This window comes from Triticum dicoccoides, chromosome 7B (assembly GCF_002162155.2).
Source record: "Triticum dicoccoides isolate Atlit2015 ecotype Zavitan chromosome 7B, WEW_v2.0, whole genome shotgun sequence".
In the NCBI taxonomy this organism is placed as follows: Eukaryota; Viridiplantae; Streptophyta; class Magnoliopsida; order Poales; family Poaceae; genus Triticum; species Triticum dicoccoides.
Genome location: NC_041393.1, coordinates 696,472,873 through 696,486,000, shown reverse-complemented (window position 1 = coordinate 696,486,000; position 13,128 = coordinate 696,472,873). Strand labels below are relative to the sequence as shown.

At 43.1% G+C, this 13,128-nt stretch overlaps 1 protein-coding gene across 1 annotated transcript; it reads right to left on the bottom strand.

Moving 5' to 3' along the window:
- Nucleotides 1-4,361: 4,361 nt before the first annotated feature.
- On the bottom strand, nt 4,362-6,511 carry LOC119335895 (patatin-like protein 2). The gene is made up of 5 exons (XM_037607941.1): nt 6,253-6,511; nt 5,959-6,140; nt 5,368-5,545; nt 5,137-5,298; nt 4,362-5,047 (listed from the first exon to the last, which is right to left on the bottom strand). Exons 1-5 carry the CDS (start codon nt 6,436-6,438, stop codon nt 4,481-4,483), a joined length of 1,275 nt encoding a protein of 424 aa, XP_037463838.1. The 5' UTR covers nt 6,439-6,511; the 3' UTR covers nt 4,362-4,480.
- Between the last annotated feature and the right edge of the window lie 6,617 nt (nt 6,512-13,128).

The following is a 13,128-nucleotide window of genomic DNA, read 5'->3' as shown; positions in this document are numbered from 1 at the left end:
GGCGAATTCTCTGCGATCGCCGGGAGGAGGAGGGGAGTGAGGACGGACGGAAGGAAGGAAGGAAGGATTGATTGGAGTGTGGGCTGTCAGCTGACAGTGTGAATGGGATGGGGGCTGGATCGGGAGTGGGGGTGGGTCAGCGGCCGGCGCGGCCGCAGCGTTTTCTTGTGCGGGGGGCTCGGCTCGCTCGCACGTGACGTCACCGCCCGCTCGGCGCCGCGGTTTCTGGACTGCGGAATTGATTTGTGTTCCCGTGAGCCCGTGACGTGACGTGACGTGACGTTGTGTGCGGTGCGTAGCGTCAAGTGGTGGCGGCACGACTTTTCTCCCTTCCGGATGGATAAGAGCGGGGAAATTCCCGGAAAAAGAAGGCGGTCGGGGAGGGAGAAAGGTCGTCCGTCCGTCCACTCCCGCTTGCTCGAACAAGCAGCGCTGCGATCGGATCGGTACGTACACGCTCCTCTGCCACGGCGCGACGCCTTGGACTTGGTCCGAGGACTCGTGCGAGGCGTTCGAGGGAGTCCACGAGACGGCAGCAGAGTCGACAGCGAGGAAACAACGGGCGGGCTCTTTTGCCCGGTCGTACGAGAAACACGGCCGGCGACGGCGAAAGGGCAACGGCGACGGAGTCGTGTCCATGTCCTGCTCGTCCGTCCGCAGGCTGTGAGAGGCTGAGAGCATCTACATCCGGCTCCTTCAACGCTTCCTATACGTCCGGTGGTCACAAATCTCGGCAAGTCGCACTCCGCATACCGGTCCTATATGTCCGGGCTGGCCAGCACAGGCTCGCCTATACCTCGCTCGACGCGAGTTCGATGGTAGCCTCGCCTGAAGCCAGCGCCATACTGGGCCGACCTATGCACGTGGGAGTCCACTTTCTTTGCTTTTTGTCTTCGTTTTTTTCATCTTATTATTTCTGTTTTTACTTTTATTTATACTTCCAATTTTTTTAAATATATACATATACATATTATAGATATATGCTTTACATACATTTTGAAATGTTAATCATACATTTAAAAAAAGTAAAATGTGTATACAAATATTTCCATTGTATACAAAAAGTGTACAAAATGTACAATGTGTATGGAAAAATAGAACTAAAAAAATCAGTCTCTAAAAATGTTAATTATTTATTTGAACATGTATACACAAAAATATCCTCATGTACACAAAAAAATGTGTAATGTGTATGGAAAAGAGTAGACATCCTAAAATATATGTTTCTTGATAATGGTAATCATCTATTCCAAAAATGTTAAACGTGTACATAAAATGTTTTTGTTGTATAATAAAAATGTGCAATGTATATTAAGTATATGAAAAAACATCAATTTTATAAAAAAAATTATTGGGTATAAAAAATTGTTAGTCATATATTTGAAAAATGTTCCTAATATATACCAAAAATTTACAATGTGTATGGAAAAAATAGTAATCAAAACTTTTTAAAATGTAGTTATGTATTTAAAAAATGTTAAACATATACAAAAATATTTCTGGCATATACGTCAAATCTATGAATGTGTCCGAAAAATATAGACATGTATTGAAGAAAAACTATGAAAATTGAAGAAACGGAAGAAAGAAAGAAAAGAAACACCTCAGAAACGAAGAACCCAAAGTAACCCGTGAAAACCCATGAGGAAACAAAAAAAAGTAGGAAATGGTAAAACAAAACCGAAGACGGGCGAAGAAACCTAATGAAAACTAAGAAAGAAACAAAAACCCAATAAATATAAAGAAATAGAATAGTAAATAAAAAACAAAGGAAATCCAAAGAGAAAAAAGGAAACAAGAAAACCGGTGAAAAACTTTACAACAAAAGAAAAACCGAGGAAAACATAAGAAAACTGAAAAAGAAATAAAAAAGGAAAACAAGAAAAAGGTGAAGAAATGAAAAACCCAAAGAATATATGAAAAAGAGAAAACTGGGCCGGAACCGGAGAAGAAACCCACAAAAAAAACAGAAGAAAACCACGAACTAAACCCAGCGAACCCAAATGAAACATAAGGAATGAAAGAACAGACAGAATGGGTTGGCCGAGTAGCTAGAGTGCGGGGACGAAACTTCGGGCGAGACAAATGTGGCACTAGCACAAAGCGAGATATAACTCCCGGGGACGGCACCCCTCATATTCAGCCCATATATGGGTCAAATATGGGGTGGGGTGGCCCAAACGCGCCAGGACACATCCAACCCACACTGGCCCACCCCCGCACCACGGACAAACCCGTAGTCACTTCACTACGCCTCAAACTCTGTTCCGACGATCTCCAGCATGACAGGGCAGCGGATCTGACTTCTAGCTATCTTGATATGTCGACAACGTCCCAAGCAGGGACGAGGAGGAGAGGGCCGTTCACATGGTTCTCCCCCGCTCCCGGGAGTAGTGCGCCAGAAGCTGCTGGAGTCGATCAGGAATCCATTTGCGTCGGTGCAAATGGCGCTCGGATTTGCCAGGGCTGGTGCTCGAGGCGCGTGCCCTCTGCCTCTCGTGGATGCGGTGAGGTCCGTCTGACGCCCCAACTTAGATATGGAGGGTGCAACCCCTTCGGTGGTGCCTCATATCCTCGCGGCGTCGGGCTCCGAGTCTGAGGTCAACGTTGGCAAGCATCACAGGTCGTCCATTGTTATGAAGCTATGTCCCCGTCGTGGAAGGCAAAGGCCACGACCCGCCTAGCGGCCGAGGTGGAGTCACGTGCTGCCTTGGATGAGGATGTCATCCATGCTCACATTCTCAAGAAACGGCAAAGGAAGAAGATGTTTGCCCTCGCACGGAAGTAAAATCGGGCGGTCCATGGCATGGCCTAACTACCCCCCAAAAAGGAGAAGGAGGACAGTGATGGGTCGGACAACTCCTTCTGGGTATCTCCTAGATGTTCATTGCGGCAAGGAGTCGGCAGTTCGCACAGGGATAGCTCACCTGGGCCAGCCCATTTGCGGTGGGACCGAGTAAAAAAATAGAGGTGAGAAATCAAAAACAAAAGCAGCGCCCACGATGGGAATCAAATCCACGACCGCCTACTGATGTTGCCCGCTGCTAGCCACTGTGATTGACAAACTCTAGTGAAAGATGTGCAGTGCGAACCTGAAAGAAAATAATGGCAGCGACAAAACCTAACACGTCTCGAAAAATCACGAACATTTTCCCAAAAGTCGAGCAAATTTTTGAACTTGCGAACATTTGTTGACAAATGCGATATTTTAAAAAAAATTCTAACTTTTAGTAAAGTTGTGAACAAATTTGGAAGTTCCCGAACATTTTTGGAAAATGGCAACATTTTTGGGAAAACTTGAACTATTCATGACACTTTTTGAAAACATGAAATTTTTGGAACTTCAAACAAATTGAAAAATTCTAAATTTCTTGGATCTGTGAACAATATTTTAAAGCAGGAAAATTATTTGAATTTGTGATTTTTTTAAATAGGAACATTTTTAGAACTTCTGAACATATTTTGAAAAAGTGCAGAAGTTTTAAAATTCCTGAACATATTTCTAAATGCGGATATTTTGAATTTTTGAATAAAATATGAAAGTAGGAACTTTTTGTGAATGTATGAGCAGTTTTTGAACTTGTTTTTTCATTCATGAGCGTGGGAACCATAATTTTTAGGCTCATAATCTCGCCAAGTTTGCTTATAACCTATGCATAGGTAGACATGTGTGGTTGGGCAACCCTCATGACCCAAATCTTGTACCTATGTTCATTGTTCAGAATGAATAAAGTTGGCGAGATCTCTCAAAAAGAAAAAACACAAACACACTTCGAATTAACACATAACACAATAAATGAAACAAATGGTAGGGAAATACGAGTTTGACACCTTTTACAGGTTGCATTTTTATAGCACTTCCTTTAGTAATTTTCACAATGGCATAATTGTATTTTGTCTCCACGAGACCTATTCAAAGATAAACTGCTACTATCTAAATATAAGGCGTTTTTACGGTTCGTATTTTGCAATGATCCGGATGCTCTGCTCAGCCTAAGGTATAGAGTGCAGCACAATTCCAAGAAATGTTGAAGAATCAACACATCATGTGAGCAAGCAAGCAAATTTGTGTTGTTGATAACCCAGTGCCGAGTGGCTGACGTAACAATCTGCTAACAATATGCCAACCGATCACTGCAAAATCTAGGGCAAGAGCTGCAAATTTACGCATGATAACGCTTCATGAAGGCATCTAGTGGCTGACGTAAACATGACTGATTTTCCTCTCTACATCTTGTTTTGGACTAATCTTATCTGGTTTTGAAACTTGAAGGACCAAATGTCGTCGGAAAATTCTTGAGGGACCATATGTATATTTTTGGAGAACTTGAGGGACGAAAAACATATTTTTCTCTTATTTAAAGCACATAACAAATATCAATTGTTTGTCTACACAAGAACCATATCTACACATATAGTAACAAAAAAGCATTAGGGCTTTGATGGGTGATGGCGTGGGTCATCAAATTCGAACAGATATTCATAGAGTAATATCTATGTTTCGAGACCCATCACCGCAAGACAATCTAGCTTTGTGCTCTTCCGACAGCTTGCGGGCGAAATGGGTCAGTTCCTCCTCGTTGGTGCCCCTCTCTAGGTCGGGCTCGTTCTTGCCTGTCTCAATGTTCACCTTGCACACCTGCCTCTTCAGCAATGCCTTGCCGACATCGATGAGCCTTTTGAGGTTCTCCGTCGTGGACACATCGACGGAGGCCGTTTCGCCTGTGAGCTCATCATCCTGGATCCGGAGGTAGCGCTTGTCGCTGTCACAGTGCAGCGCCTGGAAGAGCACGGATGCCTGGATATCGACGAGATCAGCGCTGGCTTGGCTGAAGCTGTCGATAATCGGCGTGGTGCCCCCCTTGTAGAGCCACCCGAGAAGGCCCCACTTGCTGCACATGGCAGCATCGAACTTCTCTTCGACCTTGGCGGTGCCGGTGCCCAGCGAAAGGACCATGAACTTGCCATACTCCGCCGGCTTGACGGGAAAGAAGTTCATGTTTTTCATCATGATCTGCTTGCTTACATGGGTCATCGCCACAAGGGTCTGCGCACATCCATGTAAGTTAGTGAGGAATGTAGCAACATCACATAACTCAATTGGCATACATCTTAAACCTATTTTGAGCAGCGTACCCGATTGTTAGCGGCGACGCCTCCGTCAATGAGGTTGAAAGCCCGGGTGTTGCCGTCTTTGTCCTTGGTCTCGAAATGGTGGCCGGGGAGGTAGGTCGGCGCGGCAGATGTGCTGATGCAGACGTCCGACAGAAGGGCATTCTTGGAGGCATCCTTCATGGCCTGCACGTAAATATTTTGTTTCATGTTGTGTATACAGATGCATGTGTTTACGTTCTTCTGCGTACGTACATCGTAGGTCGAGAAGATCGTAGGCTGAAGGAGCTTGATGTCGAAAGTGGGGATGACGATGCTCTTGAGTGTCTGACTGACTCGCGTGTTGCCGAGCAGCTCCTTCACGACCGAGTGCAGGTGCTGGCCGTTGTACTTGGGTCCCATCATGCTCTTGAACAAGCCCAGTGGTCCTTTGCTGCACAACAGATTGTGTATAGCTCATAAGTACTCTCGTCATAGCTGGAAATAGCAAGCTATTAACATCATTCTCAGTCTAGCTTTAGCAGTGCATCATGGCTTAGCCGAAGGGCAACGAGTTTTTGCTGTTGCGGTACTCCCGCTGAGTTTATGCTGATGGCATAATAATATGGATGCGGCTAGGTCTTAGTCAACTTAGATTTAACCAAGTTCCAGTCAAGTGGCATAACATGCAAGAGAGAAAAAGAAAAAACTGAAAGAAATTTTTGCACGGATCTTAATATTAGATCTCATGGATATAGCATCGATTGAGACTTTAACGAAATCTCAATCGACTGAGAGTTAGCAGACTGTAATAATATTGCCCATTTGAGAGCGATTTCGTGTGAGACTACAGTATATAATCCTCACCAGACGGCAGGGAAGATATTCGCGCAGTGCTCGAGGTAGAACTTGTTGACGTCCTTGGCGGCGAAGAGCGGGCGGCCCTGGTCGTTGGGCGCGGTGAGCATAGCGGCCACCAGGCCTCCGGTGCTCGTCCCGGCGACCACGTCGAAGTAATCCGCAATCCTCGCGTCTGGCCCATCAAACTCCTACGCACCCCGAACAACTCGTTACACCAACATACAAGCGTGATGCTATATGAAAAACTGGACACTTGCAAGAGCAGGCAGGATGATACTCTGCAAGTATGAAAAAGGTTACCTGAAGCTTTTGTTCGAGGAAAGCGAGGATGGTGCCGGGGATGATCCCTCGCACGCCGCCGCCGTCGATGCTCAGCACGGTGATGAGCCTCCCGTGGCGCGGCGGCGGGGAGGTGGGCGGCGACGAAGCGCAGCACGGGCCCACCGGCAGGTTCACGGTTCCGGTGGTCTGCTCCGGCACTTGCATGGCCGGCGTATGGGAAGAAGACCGCCCGAACTCCCTGCTTAATTTATCAAGACCCGAGATTCATTGGCCTAGAGAAAGAAGACTCCGCTGGTCTGGGTCGTGCTTCTTGATGTAGCTTTCGTTCGATGCGCTCGCGGACACCGTTCAGGTCAAGCTGCCGGACCGGTCGCCGGGGCCGCATCGATCGTGGGCGAGTGCTGAGTGGTTCAGTGCGGTGGCTCGAATGTGTCGCGGTCCAGTTCCTTGGACCAGGCACCTGATTCAGCTCCCGGTCTTGTGGTACTCCTAGCTTTCCAAACTTTCTTTTTTTCTTCAATTTATGTGTTTATTTACTCTACGGGACACGTACCAAGAAGTGTATACACTGTTGTTTCCTCGTCCGTACTCCACCCGTAGCTGTCGTAGTTGGAAATATCGGGCCAGTACTCGCGCGCTGTGCTACTACGGTGAGGAGTTTCTCCTCCAGAATTTCGTTTTTCTTGGAGAACGTAGACCAAATAGTAGTGGTTCGAAGATTCCTTTTACAGTGCATCCGGTCGATATGGACAATCTGTCGGAGCGGATTCGACAGTCCAGATTCAATGCAATACGCTGACGTCACGTGTATTATAACAGAGTCTAAGGGGCATTTTCAGGAGAAAAATATATTTTAAACTGATCAGATTTTCCCTCTCAAATATTTTGAGGGTATTCTCGGTACAGATTTCAGTGGTATTTTCGGTTTGACTTTTATCCGGTTCGCTAGGGTTTTACTCCTCGCCGGTGGTAGGGTTCCATCCCTCGCCGGCAGAATTGAGCCGTGCGTCGCGCCCCCTCCCTCCCTCCATCCTAATTCCCTCATGCTCTCGCACCTCCTCTTCACCGAAAAACACGAGAGGGGGCTGACTGCCCTCCCCGCGACGGCCGCCGGCGAAGATTTGGCGCTATCCCACCTCCCAGTCCTCTATGCGGGTGCCTATAGCTACAGGTGACTCGCTACCTCTTTCCTACTCCCCACGTGGTTGTTTGCGTCCTCTAGCTCACCTCTCTGCCATGGCCTCAACTTGATCTGGCCATGCATCTCCTCTTAAGGCAAGGTGGTTGGGCATCTAGATGGATCGTGTTCTCAGTGCTGGCGGGGTACCACAGGACTAGATGAAGCCGGCCGGCCTCGACGGCCAGCCACATTCGTGCAAACTCATCCACACGGGAAGATATACGAATGTTTGATTGTTGCATATGTACACTTATACATTGCTACCTCTTGAGCATGTGTTAGTTTTCCTTGAAGAGGAAAGGATGATGTAGCAAAGTAGCGTAAGTATTTCCCTCAGTTTTAAGAACCAAGATATCAATCAAGTAGGAGACGACGCACAAGTCACCTGGTACATGCACAAACAATCAAGAACCTTGCAACCAAGGCGATAAAGGGATTGTCAATTCCTTCACAGCCACTCGCAAAAGTGAGATCTAATAAACATAGTAAAGTAAATATTTTTGGTATTTTTGTTGTATAGATTGGAAAGTAAAGATTGCAAAATAGTAAACGAGATACGATGTAAGTAAAAGAGATGTAATATAATAGGAAGGAGACTCGGGGGCCATAGATTTCACTAGTGGCTTCTCTCAAGATAGCATGTATTACGGTGGGAGAAAATATTACTGCCGAGCAACTGATAGAAAAGCGCATAATTATGAAGACATCTAAGGCAATGATCATGAATATAGGCATCACGTCCGTGTCAAGTAGACTGAAACGATTCTGCATCTACTACTATTACTCCACACATCAACCGCTATCCAGCATGCATCTAGAGTATTAAGTTCATAAGAACGGAGTAACGCATTAAGCAAGATGACATGATGTAGAGGGATAAACTCAAGCAATATGATATAAACCCCATATTTTTATCCTCGATGGCAACAATACAATACATGCCTTGCTGCCCCTACTGTCACTAGGAAAGGACACCGCAAGATTGAACCCAAAGCTAAGCACTTCTCCCATTGCAAGAAAGATCAATCTAGTAGGCCAAACTAAACCGATAATTTGAAGAGACTTGCAAAGATATCAAATCATGCATATAAGAATTCGGAGAAGAACCAAATAATATTCATAGATAATCTTGTTCATAAATCCACAATTCATCGGATCTCGGCAAACACACCGCAAAAAGTATTACATCAAATAGATCTCCAAGAACATCGAGGAGAACTTTGTATTGAGAATCAAAGAGAGTGAAGAAGCCATCTAGCTAATAACTATGGACCCGAAGGTCTGTGGTAAACTACTCACGCTTCATCGGAGAGGCTATGGTGTTGATGTACAAGCCCTCTGTGATTGATTCCCCCTCCGGCAGATCGTCGGAAAAGGCCCCAAGATGGGATCTCACGGGTACATAAGGTTGCGGCGGTGGAAAAGTGGTTTCGTGGCTCCCCCTGATGTTTCTAGGGTATAAGAGTATATATAGGCGAAAGAAGTACGTCGGTGGAGCTACGAGGGGCCCACAGGGTGGGGGCGCGCCTACCCCCCTGGGCGCGCCCTCCTGCCTCGTGACGTTCTATACTTCTACTCCAAGTCTTATGGATTGCTTTCGGTCCAAGAAAGATCATCACGAAGGTTTCATTCCATGGACTCTGTTTGGTATTCATTTTCTGCAAAACTCTAAAATAGGCAAAAAAAACAGAAACTGGCAGTGGGCCTCCGGTTAATAGGTTAGTCCCAAAAATAATATAAAAGAGCATATTAAAGCCCATTAAACATCCAAAACAGATAATATAATAGAATGGAACAATTAAAAATTATAGATACGTTGGAGACATATCAAGCATCCCCAAGCTTAATTCCTGCTCGTCCTCGAGTAGGTAAATGATAAAAACAGAATTTCTGATGTGGAATGCTGCCTAGCATATTTATCAATGTAATTTTCTTTATTGTGGCATGAATGTTCAGATCCGAAAGATTCAAGACAAAAGTTTAATATTGACATAAAAATTATAATACTTCAAGCATACTAACAAAGCATCATGCCTTCTCAAAATAACATGGCCAAAGAAAGTTATCCCTACAAAACCATATAGTCTGGTTATGCTCTATCTTCATCACACAAAGTATTTAATCATGCACAACCCCGATGACAAGCCAAGCAATTGTTTCATACTTTTGATGTTCTCAAACTTTTTTAATCTTCATGCAATACATGAGCGTGAGACATGGTCATAGCACTATAGGTGGAATAGAATGGTGGTTGTGGAGAAGACAAAAAGGAGAAGATAGTCTCACATCAACGGGCTAGGAGATGCCCATCAATAGATATCAATGTGAGTGAGTAGGGATTTCCATGTAACGGATGCACTAGAGCTATAAGTGTATGAAAGCTCAACAAAAAAACTAAGTGGGTGTGCATCCAACTTGCTTGCTCACGAAGACCTAGGGCACTTTTGAGGAAGCCCATCATAGGAATATACAGACCAAGTTCTATAATGAAAAATTCCCACTAGTATATGAAAGTACAACATAGGAGACTCTCTATCATGAAGATCATGGTGCTACTTTGAAGCACAAGTGTGGTAAAAGGATAGTAGCATTGCCCCTTCTCTCTTTTTCTCTCATTTTTTTATTTGGGCATTTTCTCTTTTTTATGGCCTCTTTTTTTTCTCTTTTTCTTATTTTATTTATTTTTCGTCCGGAGTCTCATCCCGACTTGTGGGGGAATCATAGTCTCCATCATCCTTTCCTCACTGGGACAATGCTCTAAGAATGAAGATCATCACACTTTTATTTACTTACAACTCAAGAACTACAACTCAATACTTAGAACAAAAATGACTCGATGTGAATGCCTCTGGTGGTGTATCGGGATTTGCAATGATTCAAGAGTGACATGTATGAAAAATTTATGAACGGTGGCTTTGCCACAAATACAATGTCAACTACATGATCATGCTAAGCAATATGACAATGATGGAGCGTGTCATAATAAATGGAATGGTGGAAATTTGCATGGTAATATATCTCAGAATGGCTATGGAAATGCCATAATAGGTAGGTATGGTGGCTGTTTTGAGGAAGGTATATGGTGGGTGTATGGTACCGGCGAAAGTTGCACGGTACTAGAGAGGCTAGCAATGGTGGAAGGGTGAGAGTGCATATAATCCATGGAATCAACATTAGTCATAAAGAACTCACATACTTATTGCAAAAATTTATTAGTTATCGAAACGAAGTACTACGCGCATGCTCCTAGGGGGATATATTGGTAGGAAAAGACCATCGCTCATCCCCGACCGCCACTCATAAGGAAGAAAATCAGTAAATAAATCATGCTCCAACTTCATCACATAACGGTTCACCATACGTGCATGCTACGGGAATCACAAACTTTAACACAAGTATCTCTCAAATTCACAACTACTCTACTAGCATGACTCTAATATCACCATCTTCATATCTCAAAATAACCATAAAGAATCAAACTTCTCATGGTATTCAACGCACTTAATATGAAAGTTTTTACTATACCCATCTTGGATGCCCATCATAATAGGATTAATTTTATAACCAAAGCAAATTACCATGCTGTTCTAAAAGACTCTCAAAATAATATAAGTGAAGCATGAGAGATCAATAATTTCTATAAAATAAAACCACCACCGTGCTCTAAAAAGATATAAGTGAAGCACTAGAGCAATATTGTCTAGCTCAAAAGATATAAGTGAATCACATAGAGTATTCTAATAAATTCCTATTCATGTGTGTCTCTCCCAAAAGATGTGTACAGCAAGGATGATTGTGGTAAACTAAAAATCAAAGACTCAAATCATACACAACGCTCCAAGCAAAACACATATCATGTGGTGAATAAAAATATAGCCTCAAGTAGAGTTACCGATAGACGAAGACGAAAGAGGGGATGCCTTCCGGGGCATCCCCAAGCTTAGGCTCTTGACACTGCTTATCCCAAAATCCATCAAATCTTTACTCAAAAACTTGAAAACTTCACAACACAAAACTTCAACAGAAAATCTCATGAGCTCCGTTAGTATAAGAAAACAAACCACCACTTTAAGGTACTGTAATGAACTCATTCTTTATTTATATTGGTGTTAAACCTACTGTTTTCCAACTTCTCTATGGTTCATACCCCCCGATACTACTCATAGATTCATCAAAAATAAGCAAACAACACACGAAAAACAGAATCTGTCAAAAACAGAACAGTCTGCAGAAATCTATAACTTTCGAATACTTCTGTAACTCTAAAAATTCTGAAATAAATTGGTGGACGTGAGGAATTTTTCTATTAATCATCTGCAGAAATAATCAACCTAAAATCACTCTCCAGTAAAAAATGACAGCTATTCTCGTGAGTTCAAAAGTTTCTATTTTTTATAGGAAGATCGCAAAGACTTCACCCAAGTCTTCCCAAAGGTTCTACTTGGCACAAACACTAATTAAAACATAAAACCACATTTAAACAGAAGCTAGATGAATTTTTTGTTATTAAACAGGAGCAAAAAGCAAAGAACAAAAATAAACTTGGGCTGCCTCCCAACAAGCGCTATCATTTAACGCCCCTAGCTAGGCATGAAAACACAAATAGATCTAGGTATTGCTATCTTCGGTATGCAATTCTTCAATTGAACACACATAACCCTTAGGAGATTCTTTGGTTTTGTTAATGATCAAACTCCTAGGGAAGAAATCAAGAAATTCATTTAAGGCAAAAGGTTCCTTAATGATATAAAAAAAATTGGGGTGAACACTTATTGATTTAAGGTCTTCATTTTCCTTACTAGAAGATTCACCCTTATTATTAGGAACGTAGATAAACTTGGAAACTTTGGTAGGAGGAGGATTTGAGGTATTTTTAATGGCAGAAAAATCGGAACCCAAGTTGGTAATAATATCTTCGAGTTTATCAATTCTTGTAGAATCATGATCTATCTTTTCATTAACTATGGGTTCCTTTTCCCTAAGATTTTTCAGAGTAACTCCTACCTTAGATCCATATTGGGTAATTTGGTTGTGGATCTTTTTATCCAACTTTTTTATTAACTCAACAATGGCAATTTTATTTTCAATAATATCAAGCCTTTGCATCACATGTTCCAAAGTTAAAATAGTTCCATTGACCAAAAGAGGTGGTGGGCCTAACAAATCTATCATGGCATTATAAGAATCAAAAGTATGGTTTCCCAAAAAATTCCCTCCGGTAATGGTATCAAGAACATGTCTATTCCAAGGAGTAATGCCTACATAAAAATTGCAAAGAAGAATGGAAGTAGATTGCTTCCTAGCAGATCTATTTTGAGCATTGCAAATTCTATACCAAGCATCTTTTAGATTTTCTCCCTTCCTTTGTTTAAAATTGAGAACTTCATTATCGGGAGTACTAACATTGATAGGAGGACTAGCCATGAGGGCAAAACAAATGATCTAACACACGAACGCACAAGAAGCAAGCGAAAAGATGAATGGAAGAGGTACAAAGAAAAGGCAAAGGTTTTCGAAATTCGTTTTAGAAGTGGGGAGAGGAAAACGAGAGGCGAATGGCAAATAATGTATTGCGAGGGAGAAGAGTTTATGATGGGTACTTGGTATGGCTTGACTTGACATAGATCTCCCCGGCAACGGCGCCAGAAATCCTTCTTGCTACCTCTTGAGCATGCATTGGTTTTCCCTTGAAGAGGAAAGGGTGATGCAGCAAA